The 19,859-nt window shown below is 44.8% G+C and overlaps 1 protein-coding gene across 1 annotated transcript in view; it reads right to left on the bottom strand.

Annotated features, from left to right (window-relative positions):
• MNAT1 (MNAT1 component of CDK activating kinase) overlaps positions 1-19,859 on the bottom strand; it is a 157,341-nt gene that overhangs the window by 96,211 nt on the left and 41,271 nt on the right. Inside the window, exons 3-5 of the mRNA XM_014595150.3 lie at positions 18,415-18,488; positions 6,821-6,924; positions 1,552-1,692 (exon numbers count right to left, since the gene is read on the bottom strand). Coding sequence (XP_014450636.1) covers positions 1,552-1,692; positions 6,821-6,924; positions 18,415-18,488 — 319 coding nt within the window. The remainder of the gene's footprint in view (positions 1-1,551; positions 1,693-6,820; positions 6,925-18,414; positions 18,489-19,859) is intronic.

Below are 19,859 nucleotides of genomic sequence, written 5' to 3'. Positions count from 1 at the left end.
CATCCTGAACTCTGAAACGTTCTCCACAATCCCACGGCACCCATCTCCCACTGGGTCAGAGAGGAGCTCCCGGTAACCTGCAGAGGAAGTTACATCTTTAAAGCAACTGGAAATAAAAATGCAAGAGACCTGGTTTAAGGTAAACAGGAGCAGCAGAGAAATTCTGAATGAATCATGCACCACATCTTTATACCACTTCAGCAACGTAAGAATCACTTGCATACAGCCTTCCTGGTTTTTCTGCATTCTTCCTGCCTTAACTTTTACACACACACACACACACACACACACACACACCTCTAACCTAAACCTCCTAGGACCACGTATGAGCATAAATAACAACATGTTCAGCTGTAACTGAAACTAAACCATGCATAAACTTTGTGGGCTGCCTGTGCCCCTAAATTACCATTGAAATTTTGACTGCACACAGTGATGGATTAAGGGGAAGTTCCAGAGGCAATTCCAGAAAGTAGGTCACTTTTCAATTGTTCATATAAAAAAAAGAGTGCCACACCATTTCCAAGAATACACTATAACTAAATCAACCAAAAAAGGCTAAATTTACTCTTCAAGAGGAGTAACTGCACATGCCAAGAAAACTTGGGAGGGGGTGAAGGGAAGACAGAGAATATGGCAAATTCCAGGAAAAATCTCTTTTTCCCCTAATGAGAATCAATACACCACCTACTACTGCTCACTAAGACTTTCAGATGTTCAGTGCATCAAGCAGAAACCCTTACTGATAGCTAAATAGTGATTCCCAAAGCATGTGTTGTGACAACTAGTATGCCACAAGGGTGGCAGAAGTGTGCCATGAACAGGAATGGGCCCTGGCCACACTGACCTTGAATGGCAGGATTGGGCTCCAGATGGCCTAGCACCACACACAAGATCAGGCCCACCTGCTGGATCCAACCCATGGGACCAACTTGCACTGCTCACCTGATCTGCTGGGCAAAAAGACTTTTATTTTTGCATTTTTATTTGCAACAGCCTTTGCATTTTATTTTGCAGGGAAAATATGTACATGTGTGCACATACACATACACCCCCACCACTTTTTGGGTGCGAGGGTGCATTAGTGCAGCTAATTTTAATCCAGAAAATAATTGTGCTCCAAGTATCAAACGTTTGGGAAACACTGAGCTAAATTAATCACTGCACTGGGTTTAAAAAAAAAAATCTTATGACGTCAAAGTATTCTGAAGAGGTTCAGCAGAAAACAGAATCTACAAAAAGACTTGGTGTCGGGTTGGGGGCGAATGGAAGAATTATAGACAGAAGCAGTAAAAACCAAAACCCAACAACCACTCCTCCCTGCAGCATTTAATACCATTAGTCACTGCATCATTCCTAATAGTGTCAAATTAAACCTATTCACAAATCACTGCACTAATGAGAAACAAGAGGAGAAGAATGAGACACGTATAAACCTGGCGTGTGCAAGGAGAAGTACATGAGCAGTAGCAGCCCACCTCTTGAAGAAACCAGATCTACACATACTTGCTACAGAAAGCACAAAGCCTCTGGTTTCATTGAGTCACCCACCAGTTCGTCCAGAAGTGCCTGTTTGTTCTTCCTCTTGATGATCTGCTGCATCTGTTCTTCCTTCTGTATGAGCAGTCGTCTCTGTTCATTTTCTTGCCGTTCAACCTCTAATGCTTCCTCCAGCTCCTCTTGCTCCCGAGTCTAAAATAAGAACATTAAGTTTGCTTATTAGGTAGATAGCACCTTCACAGCTCCCTTCCTACATATACGTGGGGGTGAGGGGCAGTCATCTGCTACCCAATGGTGGGCAACAAGCCTGAAGCTACAGAAAGTGGGGAGACTGACCCTCAACCTCGTGACTGCTAGGAACATCCAATACAAGATAATTGCCCTGTTACTTTCTGCAGACATTGGGAAATACATTTGGCCCTCAGTTCTTCAAAATCCAGCAGTGACAAGCCTTGTTTTACTGGTTCAGGAACACAATAGGGCACCCCTCATGGCATGGCATCTGACATTTCAGGGAATCAAGACGGGAACACTGGCCCTAAAAAAGAATGCAACATTGCGTCTGGTCCCTCGGTCAATAATGGACCCCCCTGTGTGTGCAGTATACCACTTCCTATTCCCAATGAATAGTTGAGGAGCAAGGAATAATTTTAAGGGTCAAAATATGCTGACAGAGGAGTCTGTAAAGAACTGGTGCCAATTTCAAAATGCAAACTATAAAACAACTGAAGTAGTTATGCACCCTCAATATTGCAAACTCCGTCTATAATTTGAACTAGTCTTCTGGGAAAAACAATGTTACCAGACGGAAGAAACTAGGTTTCTTATCAGGGTTACTTCCTCTAAGGACACTTTCTAAAGTTCATAGTAAATGATTAATAAATCAACTGTATTGGAAAATCCTATTGAAAAAAAGCAGAGCTCAAAAAGAAGGAAGCAAGAGACAGACAAAAAGGATATTAGGAGTAAGAGAGCCAGAAAGGAATGGATAAAGTGATTGAGCAGCACAAAATACTACATCTCAGAGGCCAGAAAGTAGAGGAATGAAGAAAGAGGTGGCAACAACCAAGCTGAGTTGGACCTGGAAAAGGAAATCAAACAAAAGAGTAAATGTTCCTTAGTTACAGAAAGCAAAAAAGAAAAAGTATAAGTGAGGGGTGGTATTATTCAGTGAGGCAGTGTTCAAGATTAAGGATTCATAGGTATAGCCACAAAAAAAAAATTCTAGCTTCAGTTTTCGAAAAGAATGATGCTGAATAGGAGAGAAGAGCAAAAGTAGAAGAAAAATAAAAGAATAAGAAACAATAGCACACTGGGCATAAAAACAAACTCAAAGGGTGCATCCAGACAAGCGCACACGTGCAGGGGTGCACAGTTTCCTGTGGCACCTTTTTGTACCAGGGCATGCGCCTACCTGCGCACTCCAGGGAATGCCAAATTGACCCAGGTGGGGTAGAGGAGACCTTACCTGAGGTCCTGGGGAAGCAATGGGGCCAATCCAGCTCAAGAGCCCAGCTGGCATCCAGAGCCTGGCTGGCCAATCTCCATTTCTGGTGGCCCACGCTGCTGCCGCATGTGCCATACCACTTTGTGGCATTTTTTTTTTTTTTACACCAGGATCTCCAAGTATCAAATTTTGGTGCCACACTGCAAATCTGCAGAGTGGCAAACGGGTGCACATGTGCCCATGCAGCTTGGGGTGCCTCAAAGGGGTTTGAGGCACGGCAAACCACACATGCGCACTCATCATCTGAATGTGCCCAAAGAGCTTAATATACACTCTCCCCAACTTGAGCGTAGTCTCCATGCCAGAATACTGAAAGACCTGGACACAAGACATCACAAATCTGGTTCAAAGAATCTTTCAAATCAGGTGTGGGGTAGAAGAAAGGGGACACTACATGGCTAGAGAATAGCAAAAACAGCCCCTCTAAGCGAAGAGAAGAGATGTGCATAAACCTGCTTTAGAACACTTTGAAGGAGAGAAGATGTGAAAGTAAGTGGAAAATGAAACAAAATGAGGTTCAAGTTTAGGAAAGGTAAACAGTGGGATGAGAACTAATTGTTAAGACATGGCATAAGCAGACCATACCTATCTGACTTCAGAAAAGCATTTGGTGCCTTGTAGGAAAACTGGAGAAAATGGGGATTGGTAAAATACTTGTACGATTGGAACGGGATAGCTAAAGCAAAAACAACCATCAGTTGTGATGGAAGGAGAACTAGCCATTCTCCAAGTACACACCTTGACACAGATCTCAATATTTTCCTTAAAAACCTTGGCATAAACAATATAGAACAGTACTAATAACATTTCCTGCTGAAAAACTTGGGAGGCACTGTCAATACTGATTAGGACAGGAATATTAAACTGAAAGAAATGGTTGATCTTGAGGATTGGAACAATAAGAAATAGGATGAGACTTAATAACAGAAAATGTAAGGTCATTAACATAGTGACTAAACATGAGAATATCCATTATAAGCTTGCATTCATCATCTGGACATGACAGTAAGAGGAAAAAAATGAGAGGATAGTAGTTGATCATAGGATAACTATGAACCACCAAAGTGATTTACCATGAGAGAATGCACAATGGATTCCAGAGGTATTTTTAGCAGAGACAAGGAAGTATTATTGCTACTGCAGGAGGCCTCACCTGGACTACTGCATACCATGCTGGTCCCCTATATTCAAGAAAGATTCATTCAAACTAAACCGGATAGAGAGAAGGAAAACTAAAATCATCAGGGGAAACGGAGAGAACTCCTTGGAAAGACCACGAAGGGAAAAGAACTTAAATAGTTCTAAGGACAATGATGGCATGAGAACAAACAGGTTGTTAATACCTGGCTAGGAATAAATTTAGACTGGAAACTGGAGAGTTTCTTTTCATCACTGGAGAGGAGCAGTTTCCAGAACCTTTTTCCAGGACTAGAGAGAGGAAACAACTTACCTAGGTTTTATATCAGAAGTGGGCAATTATTTGGGTCCAAGGACTACACAGAGTTTTGATCAGCTGTTGTGGGCTGGCTCAGCACCGCCACCCCCTGTCCTCCCCCTGACAACAATTCACCAAAACTCCCAGTGGGACCATGGGCAGGTGGGAGCAGTGTTTGGGTGTGGAATGGGAGGGGCAGGAGAGGCTGGGATCATGTCCCTGCCCTCTGGGGGGGTGTACGGAGGTGGGGCTGCCTGGGTGCTAGGTCCTGGGAGCCTCTTGCAGGTGAGGGGAGGGAGGTGGTGGGGAGATGGAGGGCGAGTGCAGCAGAGCTGCATCAAGCAGTGTGGTGTGCGCTGCCCCCATGTCGCTCCGCATGGGGCCAAGCCCCGCTTGCTCATACCGAGGCAGCCTGCGCCACGCTCCTGCAAGTGACCACAATCCAGCCGGGTGCTACTCCATGCCCCCTGCCTCCAGTTCCAGGATTTGGAGCCAGACCCCCACATGCCTGCCAGGAGTGGCATGGCAGGAATGAAAGGAGGAGCTGCTGCTGGAGGCAGAGGGTGCACAGCAGCACCCGGCTGGCTGCAGTCGTCCTGGGAACAGCCCAATGGAAGCTGCTCCTGCCCCAGCACATGGGGCTCCGGCTTCAGTTTCCAGGAAGGTGGCCAGGAGCTGAAACTGGAGCTTGGGCACTGGGACAGGAGTCACCCAGCTGAAGCTGTTCATCTGCCTGGAATAGCATGGCATGGCGCAGCACAATGCAGCAGGGGCAGGAGCAGAAGCAGCTTCCATTGGGCTGTTCCTGGGGTGGCTGCAGCTGGTCGGGTGCTGCTCTGTATGCCCCACCTTCAGCAGCAGCTCTTCCTCTCGCTCCTGCCGCACCCTGCCCCACCACTCCCAGCAGGTGTGCGGGGCTCCGGCTCCAGATCCGGCAGCTGGGAGTTGAAGTCAGACCTTGCATGCTGGTGTAGGAGCCACTTGGCTGAATCTGCTCACCTGGCGCAGCGCAGCACGGCAGGGGCAAGATCAAAAGCAGGAGCCGCCGCTGGAGGTGAGGAGCGCAGAGTAGCATGCAGCTGCACCGGGAACAGCCCCGGCAAAAGCTGTACGCTGGCCATGGCCCGGACCAGCAAGCACCAGCAGAAGCCCAGCTCAGGCTGCCTCTGTGCAAGCAGGAAGGACAATGCCCCATGTGGAGTGCCGCAGGGGCAGCCGTGGGTCGGATCCAGTCATCTGGCGGGCCGAATCTGGGCTGCGAACTGTATTTTACCCACCCCTGATTTAGATGGAAATGATTAATCTATGAGCAAGATTTTATGAAGAAGCTGCCTGCAGTAGCAGGGGACTGGACTGATGGAAGAGGACCTATGTAATATGTTTCTGTGGGGCATCTGATACTGCAGTCAGACAAAGTTTTAAATTAGCTGGACCCCAGGGCAAATGCTTCTTCTCTCAAAAAGAAGTGGTGCAAACAAACACCTTTCAGACTCTACACAATTGCAAAATCCTAGCCCTGCTTGAAATTAATAGGAGTTTTGCTGCTAACTTCCGTGGAGCTGGGATTTAGAAGGCGCCTTGAATGCCACGGGAATGCAGGCCCAGGCCTGAAGTGTGTCATTTCTGTTACTACATTTGCCAGGATAGAAATGTGCTCTTTATGCAACTAATAGCAATCCGTACTTTTAATACAGAAAGAAATATATAACAGATGGTCAGGAAAGTTTTTCTTGAAGAAAGAAATCCCTGCAAACCTAGTTTTAAAGGAGATACCTAAATAATATTTTAATGCAAAACCCTAAAGGAAAGTACGTGTGGTCTGCAGAGAACACACATCACAGCCCTTTAAGAAGAAGTATTACCATTAGCACTTTAACAAGACAAAAAGCTTTGGGGTTTTTCTTAGTTTGTTTCACTATAACTCATTTTAAATTTTGCATAAACCAGGCCTTTGTTTTTTCATTCTCCAGCTGCCTCTTGGGAGCTTCATAATGTCTGCGTCTGGATTTTTTCCCCTCCCTTTGGATGAGAAAGAAATTATTGTCCTGGTATAGGAATGTCTCTCCTGGATATTGTCCAAATGTACTACCAGAGTACACATGCTTACTAGGTATTAAATGTAGCCTCTGCTATGACTTTCCCACTCAATAAACCCTCCCCAGAATGAAGTGCACACACAATTCAGTTATCAACATGATCTTAGGCTAATATATGAATGTTAATATATATTGTATATTTTTCTTACTATGAAGTAAAGCCAGCATTTGTAGTTTTAGCTTTGTAGAGTTTAACATGGCATTTTACAAAATATTCTGCTTTAAAATAGTTAATTCCTCAACTAGTAAGAAATTAGAAAAAAAAAAAGGAAGTAAACCTACCAATTTTATCTTATTTTTCTGAATGACATCTTTGTTGTCTTTCTGGTACATCTCCATTTTCTTTTTGGTGTTTTCCAAATCCACGTTGTTCGTCAAGTTAAACACTGTTTCAATATTTAAAAAACACAGAAATCCACAAATTAGAGTAGTAATACAGCATGCACAACCATCAGCAAGCAGTACCCCTATTAAAAGCCTCGTCTCTAGCCCCATAAAACCTTACATCGCTAGCTTATTAGGCATTAAATGTGGCAAAAATTCACTTAGATACACACAGTAAGGGCAGAACCTAACTTATTACATCCCTGGAGGCTCTAAACTCTAAAGCAAGCTATCAAAGCCAATAAAGTTCCTCCAGATTTACACCTGTGTAACTGAGATCAGAACCTGATTTTTAGCTTCCTTCATGGTGAGCCCTTGACCAACATCAATAGCCAACATATCTGCAGCTTTTATAACAAGCAGTTTGTTCTTTATAGCCACAAGCTGAAATTAGACTAAGGCCACGTACAGATGTTCAGTTTCTCCAAGGAGAGTTGCTGCTCTCCCAGGAGAAACCAGGAGCATACAGAGATGCCCTCCTACAGCAAATATGGCCACTCTGGAAGAAATGTAACCTAGGAACAACCAAGGTTAACACCTGGGAGAGTTTCTTCTAAGACAGTGAATGTCTGTACATGTACTCTTCTGAGAGAAACTACGGCACAGTCCTTCAGCATCCCAGGGTGCTTTTCTCCCCTCCCCCAAGCAGGGAGCAGGACATGTCTCTAGCAGTGCTGGATTGTAAAGAAGGGCCGACCCTGAGCAGTGTAAGTCAGCCAATCAGGGCTGCCCTGCGCACAACTGCCATCTGCCTCCAGGCAGACTGGGGGAGCCTGCAGAGCACGCTGAGATGTGTGCACAGAGGCCCCTGGCTGTACCAAATCAGCACTGCAAGCTCTTTGTTCTTCAGGGACGCAGCATTCAAATATCCATTCACAAGCCTCTGGCTAAGATTTTCTACCAGGAGAACAAACCTGGAAGAATTCTCCCAGATTATTTGAATTCGTGTACACAGCCCAAGTAAAAATGCATACATACACATACCTGATAACAAACAAGGGCCTTTTATTTTATGATCTGTCATGGACACAAGCATTTATCAGACAGCACTTACATTATGCTGACCAAAATACATTTCTATGTTATTTGAGAATTTAGAGGCACTAGGATACAATTTCACTTACTTTAAGGAGTCTTTATATTTATGCAGAGATCCATCAAAAGAAACCAATTTAACCAATTAACAGCATACACTGTGCAAAATGTGCATAACAAATTGGAAAAGAATATGCTCCCTTTAGCTTGTGAACTGAAGAAAGGAGGGTCAGCCAGCCAGCACCTATGACTCAGCTGAACATTTCCAATCACACACATTTTATCAGGAGGTGCCTTAAAATACAGAAGGCTCTGTAACCAATAGTTTGGGAGAACTTCCAGTAGATGGCTCAGGGAATCAGTAATAGGGTACAGGGCTGGTCACTTCTAGGCCACTGGTTCAAATGTGGTTCAAGTCAATTTGGACTCAAAAACTTCATCAAGAAAAACTATTTGGTTGCTTCTGTGCAGCTCAGAAAGGACACTAGACTGATATCCTGTTCTCTAAAAGCCAGCGCACATGGCAATCTTCCTGCATATTCGGTAAAAACATCAAGGACTGAATCACCCTCACTTCTGGTCCTTCCAGACTATGGCCAAGAAACACTGGCTGGGAGGCTCACGTTGCTCCACTACATCCCTTGTAAATAAGCAATGATGCAACTCGTGACTCAAAGAGTACGTACAGTCTGACTCACGAGTATAGGGAAAAAAAACAAACTTTCCAGCAGTTCCAGCATGAGCCTGGAACTCTGAATACCTGGTTCAGATCTCTCCCTCCAAAAACTTCCTGTTTGACCCTGGACAACTCATTTCATCTTTATACCATGTGCTAAGGGGATAAAAGTACCTCCCTAACTCACAGAAGTGTTGGGAGGAGTGTCTGAGGTGCTCAGAGTACAGCAAAGGGGGGGTCACAAAATGCCTTGGATGCACATGTTGAGTCTGAGAAGCAGAAAAGAGGAGAAGGTCGGAAGAAGAAGAAGGCGTGAAAAGTTCATGCAGTTATTTGTAAGGCAGCATAGTTGAGTTCTATTAGTTGAAGCTGGTCTGATTTATATCCTCCCCTTCTCCATATCTGCATAGGTGAAATGGAAGAAGGGAGGGAGTGGGGCTGAAGAAGGGGTAGGCCCTGCACAGCCGGGGCATTGGACAGAGCCACGAGCGACTCGTCTGGGGGCTGCAGGGGCATGCCGCCTGGGAGGGCATTGAGGGTTTGTGCCCCCGTATCTTCATGCCAGTTGAGCTAGCTGCTGCTGCAGGCTGTGCCGGGAGGCACTGGGAGTGGGGTATGCGGGAGGCTGCAGGCACCCAAAAATTCGTCATAGCCCCCAACATAGCATCCTCCCAGCGCAGCTGCCAGCTGCCCGGCCCAAGTGCAATGCAGCCCAGACCCCTGCCATGAACAGTATGGTGCTGCCTTCCAGGCCCAGCCCTCCCCACTGTGCTGATCCTGGGGCGAGGGCGGTGGGGAGAGGAAGGCAGATCCATGCTCTTCATGGCGGAGGTCTGGGCTGCACTGCACCCGCGATGGCAGCTGCCTTCGTCGCGCACAGATGGGAGGGTATGTGCCCCCCACGGCCTCCACCAGGGTGCACACAGTGGCAGGAGCCCCCCGGCCGGACAAGCCACCCTGGCTCAATCCTCCTACTACCCACCCAGCCGGGGCCCCACTCACTTACCCCTGCTCCTACCTCTGCAGCATCTGCCCCTCTCCATGGGGGCCTCGATCTGGCCACTGCCCCTTCCCTCCCCCACAGACTGACCTGCTGGGCTGGCAGTGGGGCATGCACGTGCTCAGCACCCCCCCTCCGAGATCTACCACGGTTGGTGACCACCAGCCAAAGACACAGGCAGGCCAGGTTCCTTCAGACATAGGAAGCAGCTGCTGTTCTGAGACTCCAAGGAACGAGAGAAGCTAAAAGTGTGACAGGATGTCAGTGAGAATGTAACTAGGTGGGAATTAGGAACACAAAAGGTAGAGCAGTGAAGGGAGGGGGGAAAATGAGACAGACAGCCTCTTTTCTACTTTGACAATATTTGTGTTCCTAATTTCCACCTTTTTACATTCTCACTGACAACCTGTCACACTTCCAGCTTCTTTCATTCCTTGGAGTCTCAGAACTGCAGAGACTCCCTATGCCTGACGAAGGGCGACTGTGCCCAAAAGCTCACAAGGAACTTTTTTCCAACTACTCAGTCGGTCTAATAAAAGGTATCACATCTACCCAAAGAAACATGCCTGCTTAGAGAACCGGGACACACTCAGACTTAATGCATTAGCCCCACTTCCTGAAAGGCTTGCTAATTCCATCAGCCCCCTTTATAAAAAGCACTCACGTAGCATCAATAAAGTGTGACAAATATTTGCAGCTGCCTAGAGCATTTTGGAAAAGTTGCCATAGAATTTACAGGAGCCCTGGGGCTACTTTGCCATCAGAAGCACTTGGATATTCATCAGTCAGCTATGGGAATCTGTAATTCTTTTCATTGCACAAAAGTGAGGCTGAACACGATGAAGAGGCAATGAAGTGCCAGTTCACAGTCACCAAACGGTGTTTTCTCTTACAAGACAAGTATCAAAGGATTTTCCTTTTACTTCCAAAACTGCTGAGCTCTCTCGGTCCCCAGGTAACCTGGAAAAGTCACGTCAAAAGCAAGATGTCTTGGGCAGGGGTGGGCACAATGGCAGATCCAGCCGGCGGCTGGACTCCATTTTTCAGCAGCCCCTTCCTGTATCATTCCAGCTGGTTTCCATAGAGACCCCAGGACTGGCAGGGCCATGACAGCTGGGGCCCAGGGTTTCCATGGAGACCAGCCCAAGCAGTGCTGGCAGGATGTGCAGCTGGGCAAGGAGCTGCTCCAGGGCTGGGGCTGGGATTTTGTAGCGGTGACGGCATGGTCCAGAGCCGGGGCAGAGCTGCGAGCTGCAGCCTGCACACCCCAGGCACACCCTGGATCCCAGCTCTGCCCTGGCTCTGGCTCGCGCCATCACTACTGCAAGATCCCAGCTCCAGCCCTGGAGCAATCCCCTGCTTGGGCTGGTCTCCATAGAAACCCTGGCCCTACCACTCCTTTGATCTCCATGGAAGCCAGCTGCAGCCACGCTGGCAGGGGCTGCTGGGAAATAGAGTCCGCTATGGGCCCAACCTGGCCTGTGGGCCCGACTTTGCCCATCCCTGGTCTTGGGGCTTAGACACTCGAGCAGGATTTCAGAATCTGGTTTAATTTCTAGATCTGCCACTGATTGTGTGCTTCATCTTGGGCAAACCCACTGTCTCTCTGTGCTATAGTTCCCCCCACTGTAAAAATGGGGAAACACAATATTATCTTTCTCCCACATTTTGTCTGCTTGGTCTATTTAGATGTTAATTTTTTAGGGTAGGAAGCATCTTATATTTTAGCTATGCGCAACACCTAGCAAAATGGGGCCTTGATGTCAGCTGGGATTTCTCAGCAGCGATTCGGTATAAAAGAACAACAGTGAGAGCTCTCTACCTTTGAAAGTTGGGCCCCATGTTCTTTTGTGACAAGTTGTTCAACGTGGACACCTATTTTTTGTACTGTTACTTATCTCCTATTATCCTACATTATATCACACTGAAGTATTGGAATAGTAAATAAAATACTCTAGCAACATCTATTTTATTGCAGCTATATTTCTTCAAGGAAACCAGTTCTTTTGGTCTTGGTTTGACCTCCAGTTTTCAAACACCTATAGGTCCCGACTCACATGCTGTTAAATATTTGAGCCCTGCAACTGAGAAGAACTGTCATATGAAAATACTGGCATGCAGTCCTGCATTTCAGATCAGATCCCGCAGTGACAGCAGCTGCGCATGAATGTCAGCACTTCCTACAATTTAAATCCATGTACCAGCCCTTGATGACAAAGAAAGAAAAAAATAGAATAGAGATGCTGGGTTACCAGGATGCCTTGGTACCACTTGTGGCACGAATGGAAGTACAGGAGCAATCAAACACCTTGGGTCATCAAAACATCACAGACAGTCCCACCCAATTCTGCTCCTCTCTATAAATTCATTACCTGAATTTTTAGACTGCCTTTTTTTTAAACAGATATTTTTGTTTTAGGAAAAGAAGGCTAAGCGGGTCCTAATCAATGTTGGTAAGCTGTATTTCTGTACGGTAAAATACTCACTGGGAAGGAGAGAGGGAAATTTAAAAATACCTATAGAGATTCCTTCTTTTATCAGTTCTGCTTACAACATCTGGTTTATCTTACTTTGAACAAAGCAAAGGATCTTGAAGAAACCTAAATGCAAGCTTCTTTTGGGTAGCTTTGGACATAATTCATGTGTAGCCTGAAAACCCTTCCCAGTGTGTAGGCTTAACTTACGCTCTGCGGGGAGTAAAGGAGAGAAACAGAAAAGATACAGGTTCTCTTTCTGCTTCCCCAGCAAGACCTCACACCAGGTTTCAGAAGAGCTGCACTTAGCTATCAGCTCCATTTCTCCGCAGAAACATCTCTGGGCTCTGTGCTTTCCCCCTCCCCAAAGCTGTCAGGGAGGGGGAGGAAGGAAGAAAGTAACATCACAGCAGACATGGGACACAACAGGTGGACAAGCCTGGGTAGCGAAGAGAAACACTTCCTGGTCCTATCATTACCCTGCAACAGCTGTCCCTTAACCCGTGGACCTATTGCCTCAAGTTTTAAGGCACTGAAGAGTCAGATTTAATGAAAATGTCTAAGGCACAGCTGTTTTCATACAAAAGGCAGGGTCACAAAAATGACTCCTAGCACAAACAACCTACACCGGCAAGCAGGCAAGCTGAAATTTTGGATCTGTGGTCCTTGTTGGCCTGCATCTAGCCAGCCTGATTAAATATCATATCCACACATGCCCATATTCTAACAAACCCACTTCCTAAGTCAACATGATATTGCTGTATCAATTACAACTGAACCTTTCAACCAGGAAGGCTGAGTTTGTGAGGGCAGTTGGGCTTTAACCATAATTAACAGACTATCCCTTGGTTTGTTAATCACCTGATAGTCAGGGCTTGGTGAACATCAGTGACAACTCTGAACTTTTAATATGTGGGGCCAGTGTACTGATGTTGAGCCAAATCCTTTTGACCTTCAACTGAAACCCAGGATGGAGACGTGCTCAACTACCATCTGCAGAATTTGGCTGGGGGGTGCCGCTGGAGTGCTTTCCAGCACTGTTATTTTCCTTCAGGTGTTAACATTTTGCTGTGAAAATAAAATATATTGAACGACATGGAAAGAGTTACAAAACCAAAAGATTCTTATACTCCACTGCCCTAATAGTAATCATCCATAAAATCTGAATAGGACTAAGAAAGCAGATGGCTGCCCTGAAAAGAGTCCAAAGCCAGTCTTATTTCTGTCCATGGTGAAACATAGCATTAGCCGATATAATAGGCCTGAAACCCTTCAGGGAAAAGAAACAGGCAGTTTTGTGTGCGACATAGCTTTATCCATCTCACACTGGTTGGCTCAGAAGTTGATCTGCCTTTAGATTTTTGTTGAAATACAACAGGAAGATGACTGTTTTCTCCAAGATCTCTAATTCTATTTTGATAAAAACCCACGCTTTCTGAAATCCAGCTTTTACAGCAAAATTCACACTATTTTTAGAAACAACTGCTCACTGCATAATCATAGAGCAAATGGAAAAGTAATTTCCCAGTTATTATGGAAGTAAGAATGAACCACTGAGATGCACTTTAGGGTCATATGGAACAATAATTTCTCAGGGAAACCAGCAATGCTGATAGCAAAGAAGTCCAGTTCTGGTGTTTAGATCAGCTTCATCAAATCTCCTACCTTCTCTTTGAGGGACAGTAGCCTTGGACTGGAAAGAGTATTGGCTACCAAAAGCTTCTCTTCCTACCAACTATTTTTTTCTAGCGTGGCTGGCAATAGCAACACACAAAAATTCTTTATATTTAAAAATATACAGGGAGACAAGCTGACAACTGATAGCAGCCTGAGTAGTAGGAGATTGGATGCGTTGATCCAGGGCATCCTTTCCTGTCCTATAGACGTAGTTCAAAGTCACTGGCCCATACCTAGACCCCTTCCAAAAACTGATCCCCTCATTCAGGGATAAGAAGTTCTCACTGAAGCAGAGCAAAATGGTCACATGTGGATCACCCTGTTTGGGATTTCCCAGTCCACACGCCCAGCAATTCCATAGGGGAAACACAGAGGTCCATGACTTCAGAAAGAGGAAAACAATTATGCCGAATTAATTCAAACTAAACCATTGTTATTACCTTTTCAAACATTACACAACTAAAGGAGCCTGTGTTACGGAGGACAAACCACCCGGATAATAAGGCAGTCAATGCACTTTATACTTTAGGATGAAGTCTGCTATGAGCTGGGATGCTGTCAAGCTTTTCTTCTCTACTTCCTAATGAGATGAAAATGGATTTATTGTGCTGCCTTAGCAATAAACCAAAAAAGGTCAATGGCTATTTCTCCTCGATGTTGGCACTTCTCTAATATTCTGGTCCATTAATTAGCCAATAGACATTTCAAAAAAAAGGACTGTAAATAATCATCCTGCAGCACACATTATACACAGGACATAGAGTTTAATGTGGACGTTAGTGGTACAAACCAGCTGAAATTCTGATTTAAAATAAAAAACCAAAACTTACCAGTGTCAGTTCATCATTAACACTCTGTTTTCTACCTCACTATTTACGACAGCTGCTTCTCAGTTACAATCTTCAAAACACCCGTGGCCCCTCTGAGGCTCAAAATGGCTTAGAGATCCAGACTGCCAAATTCCCCCCCAACCTCAAAAGCAACACTGAAGTCAGCATCAAATGAAGATGCTGAAATGTCCCATCACCTCTGTCTCCACCCCCTTTAAGAGGAAAAGTAAAAAGAAATCAATGCTCAAGCTAGGAAAACCTGAGTAAGAGGTTGGCAATTATAGATGTTTGTTCTCAGCTCTATTTCTGTGGAAGAAGAATTTTTTAAAGTAGCATAGCGTTGAATGATTTTTAATTAATCACCTCCATCAGGTCAAATAAGGGACATTCAGACTGGAGCAGGTATGGGAACCCAAACTGGTTTTTTCTTCGTATGTCAAGAAAGCTGCATATATCTTCTGAGTTGTTCCCTTTGTAAATGAAATCGGTGAGATCCACTGAGGAAGCAAGTGAGGCACATGGGTACAAATTGTCCATATGAAATAAGTGTTTCCTGGCTCAATATTTTTGGCCAGCGCAATGAGTCCAGCACAAAAGGCTTTGAAAAGTAGCAAAGGATGAGAAAAAACATAAGGTACATGCACAGTGGCAACCCTGTCCAACTTGAATATACTGAATGTTTTACAATAGTGGTAATTATTGCTAATCCATTATACCGTCATAATGCCTCCAGGCCCCAGGCAGGGATCAGGGGCACTTTGTGCCAAGCACTGTATACACGTATCATAAAAAGGCAGTCCTTCTCTCCAAAGGTATACAATCTGAGTTAAAAAAAAACAAATTAAGAGGAGGCACTGGAGGAAGAATAAGAGGAGACTATATATGCGAGCTTGCCAAGATGTACTTTATGGTTTTCACAGCCAAAGCTACTAGCAAAGGCATTAGGCACAAAGCTGTCCCACAGATTTCAATAAGCTTTGCATACCCCTAGCTCTGGGGCAGAACACACTCTGTTCACTTTTTCCTGGTTTAATGACAACGAGCTGTTTACAGCGTTCTAGAAACTGCCAAACTGATTTTTTTTTCCTGGGGAATTTATTTTTAAATGTGGTTTCTATTCAAGACCTGGTAGAACACATTTTAGCCCAGAGCATTTTTTAATGGCTGCATTCTCAACCACTTCAAAATGTGGGGTTTTTTTGGTAATGGAAGTACTAACAGGTAACTACTGAAATGCTTACTTGCTTTTTTTTTTCCTTTAAACCAGTGTTGCCCACGGCTCCTTCCTTTACGCAAAATTACTCTAAGCATTGTAGGTCTGACATATATGGGACATGGATCTCTCAGATATGGTCAGAAACCACAATCTAGGAGAGCAGGCACTGCAGTTGATGCAGACAGCTGAGTTGGAGCTGCAATGGAAGTGCTTGGGAAACAGCAAGGAAGATGTCGGGGATCACAGTAAAGCACATTCCCGTATGTTTTACATCCTTTATTCTATAAACCATCTTTTATTTTAGCCTTTACTGCAGTGTTTTTTTTAAACTGTGGATCAAGAGCAAGGTGGACCTGGACTTCATGCTCATTTTGGACACCCTTAATAATATATTCAAACTCCCAAAGAACAATCGTTTTCTGGTTCTGCACCCACCAGCTTCATAATCTGCTTGCTGTCGGTCACCATTAGATACTGCCATGTGTCAGAGACCAGCAGATCGCAGCTTTGACCTTCATGTCTATACGAGGCATGATTTTTCTGTCCTGCAGCCTGATTTCTTGTCTGTCTTGCAACAGCACAAATGGACTGGAGACGTATTAATGCAAGTATTTTTTGTAATACGCAAACGTGAACTAGACATCTCTCAAGATTTGTTTTTTGAATACATGGATTGGTTACGCTATGCTCATCAGTCAAGGAGAATGCTATTACAGTTGCAGTAAGAAGGAGACCTGCTGTCTTTATTTACTAGACAGCTGGAAAACTGAACTTCCCAGCAGAAAGATGGCTATGAGACTGAGAGGGGGTCATGAAAGGCATGTCCAAATACAACATCCAGGTGAGAAACCATGTCACTTTGGAAAGAGGAACAAGGATGAGCTTTCTACTACCATGGTGCCCCGAGCTTTCAGCTCTGTCTCCAGCTGACGAAGCACATCATCAATGTGAAACCCTGACCCCACTGCTGCTGGAAAGGAGAGGGAACTGTCTGCCTGCCACAAAAGGGGAGGGGAAGTTATAAAGTGCTCCACTATCCTAGCTCTTCCAGTATTTTGAGTTTTCTTCTTCAGGGACTAACTCCAGTGCCTGCCACTGCTGTTGCTTTCTTCAGTTTTTCTGTGGGAAAGCTGGCAGGGAAAAGGATCATTCTTCATTTTGTTCTGCTGCTGCTGGTGCTGGGACTGTTTGGTAGTCTAACATCCCAACCGCAAGAGGCAGAAACTCGAATAAAGGACTAAAGTCTGTACCAACTGATGGTGCACAACCCCCCTGCTCTCAGCTGAGCTTTCCACTTATCTGAAGCAGACATTGCAAGCCCTACTAACAGAAATAGAAGCCTATAGTAAATGCTATTAAGCATTTTTTTTTTTTAAAAACACCCTCCGCCACCACCGCTTTTCATGAAGCACAGAACAGATTGCATTCAAAAGCTTGCCTAACTCTATCCCAACCATGCAGCTAGTCCAATAAAAGGATATCACTCACTACACTCCTTGCTTCATGCTTGTTCCTGGGCCATCAAGGCTATAACATTGCTCCAACTTCTTGCCAGACATTTTTAAGAGTTTGGCCATGCTGCTAGTATATCCCACTCTTCTACAACCTCAAACCACACCTCCTTTCCGCTGCTCGTGGATGTCGTGGCCTTCAGGACTGCGTCTGGAAGCTCTAGCCATGCAGCTCTGCTCTCCAGCCTCAGGCTTTTGATGGCAACACCATCCCAACACATTTTTGATAGCTGCAAAGAGGTATAGGATGCAATTCTCTAAGCCACCATAAGTTCAGTGCAGAAAAACCAGGGTTTTTCTCGTACCACCTTGTTTTCTTTCAAGCCTCATTTGCTGCCTGCCCTGAAAAGCCTGAACCAGCTTTTCTGCTCCAAAACCGAAACAAACCTCAACAACTCATAAAAGCAAATAAAATCAGCAAGTCTGTGAGCAGGTCCGTATTTCCACACAGACTCCACCAACCCTCCATAAATCTCAAGTGATGCTGAATGAGTGCAGCACGAGCGGAGGTAAGCATAGTCTCCTCTTAATGGGCCAAGCTTTGCTTCAGCAAATATAAGAAAAAAAAAGTCAGCGTCTGCTCTTAAACTTCCTCTCCTGTGTAGCAACATGAAATGCTGCCACAGTGGTATGTAAGGTCATTGGCTTCAAAGCCGTTTCCAACTACTGTACTCACAGAAGCAAAATGATGAAAGACACCATATGGCTTCTGTCATGGTAGATAAAGCTAATGGAGGCATAAAATGAGAATTAAAATTTTCCTTGTTCTTTGTTTAATCTCTCCCAATGCAGGACCAATGTCCTCTGAGCCATTCCTCTCCAGCTATGAAGGACCACTCCCCCTCCACAACTCATTTTTTTCTCTGGCAGACAAAGTATTCAACTTAACCATTCTCTCCAATCGGACAAATATGATTAAAAATGTAAAGCAAAAGTAATTAGATAAACATCAGATACCATGATAAACCCTATTAAAGAAACTCAGCTTTGATATTGTAGGCAGTCAAATGGGAAGATAAAAGCCTATAGTCTCATGAGCACAGCACATCAAAAATGCAAGCATTAAGACTTACCAATTTCTTCTACTTCTTCCAGGAAATCATTATATTCCCTTAGACTGGGAAAGTCGTCCTCCCTTTTATTGTATCTTTGAGAGAAGAGAAACAAGTGTGTGTGTAACGAACAGCAATGGGCTTCCTATCCAATATGCCTATGCATGTAAAAAGTGCCTCCTACATTTGATTATGCTTGATTCTTTATCGAGTGTTGCCTGGCCGTGTTTGTGGGGCTGCAGGTGAGAAGAGGCAAACGCTAGAACGTACCAGGCCATTTCCTCAATCACTGCTAGCACTGAAAACCATTAAAAAAAAAAGTGCAGAACACTTGGAGCACTTCCACTTACCAAAGAAGCATGTTCGCTCTGGCAAAATTGTCTGTAATAATGGCAGGGGGGCAACAAACCTGCAGCCTTTAAAATGAGAGAGAAGACGGAGGCCCCAAAAACCCCATTACACCTTCTAAGACTGTGAAAGAAAAAGGAGAGGGCAGGACTAATTCCAGTACAGACGGCTCTATTTACCAATATAAAAACCCAGGCAATTCCAACTGGACAGTCTTCTGCACCAGTCCTTGCTCTGTAAAGGGTTATGAGGTTAGTCTGCTCATTTAAGGCCTGATATAAAGCCAGCTGGCATCAAAAAGACTCTTTTTTATTAACTTCAACAGGCCTGGATTCAGACGTCAACATGAATAGAATTCCACTTCAGAAGCAGACACATTTCAGTACCTGCTTGAATGATCTTTCTATAACACTTGCCTAGCTAATTTAATATTTTTAAGGTACCAAGAATCTGTAGAAGCAACCATTTTAATCCAGGTGTCCATATTATTAACTTGTATCTCGGTTAGACTTGGACTTTTAGACTGACAACCCCTTCATCCCAGCAACCTCAAAGTTGACTGGTTTGGTCAGCACAGTTGGGTTAGAAACGGCCTCAGAGATAAATTTTCTTTTCTGGTGGATGCCAGAGAGGGTAAGGAATAAGGGATAGATCATGCTAGATATATCTGGTTCGATGATCTTTCTAAAGCATCCATCCCTGCCACTGTTGGAGACGTGATACTGAGCTGGATGGGCCACTGGTCTGACCTAGTTCTCTGCTTTCTATACCAGGTAGCAAGGTGTTCATGCACTCCTGTTATAACTTCTGCACTTCGAAGCCCTCACTTCTCCCTCACTGTGGCTCAAAGGACAGGTCCTGATGGAACGATACACAAGGCTCCTGTTCCTTGATCCATCCATACATGGGAGGGCAAGGCAACTCCTGTCCTCATGCTCTAGAGCCAGCTCCATCTGGAAGGTAAAACTTCCCTAGGAAGCTGAGCATCACACTTCCACATTGCAAACTAGAGCCCTGGCTAAGCTAGTAAGAATTTTCTCAATTTTCCTCATATGGTCAACAAGTCAGGCCCCGTTATATCCTTCAGAATAAAGACATTCTGCTCTCTACACCTTTTC

This window comes from Alligator mississippiensis, chromosome 2 (genome assembly GCF_030867095.1).
Source record: "Alligator mississippiensis isolate rAllMis1 chromosome 2, rAllMis1, whole genome shotgun sequence".
Lineage (NCBI taxonomy): Eukaryota > Metazoa > Chordata > Crocodylia > Alligatoridae > Alligator > Alligator mississippiensis.
The sequence above is the reverse complement of the archived record's forward strand: the minus strand, read 5'-3'. Positions and strand labels throughout refer to the sequence as shown.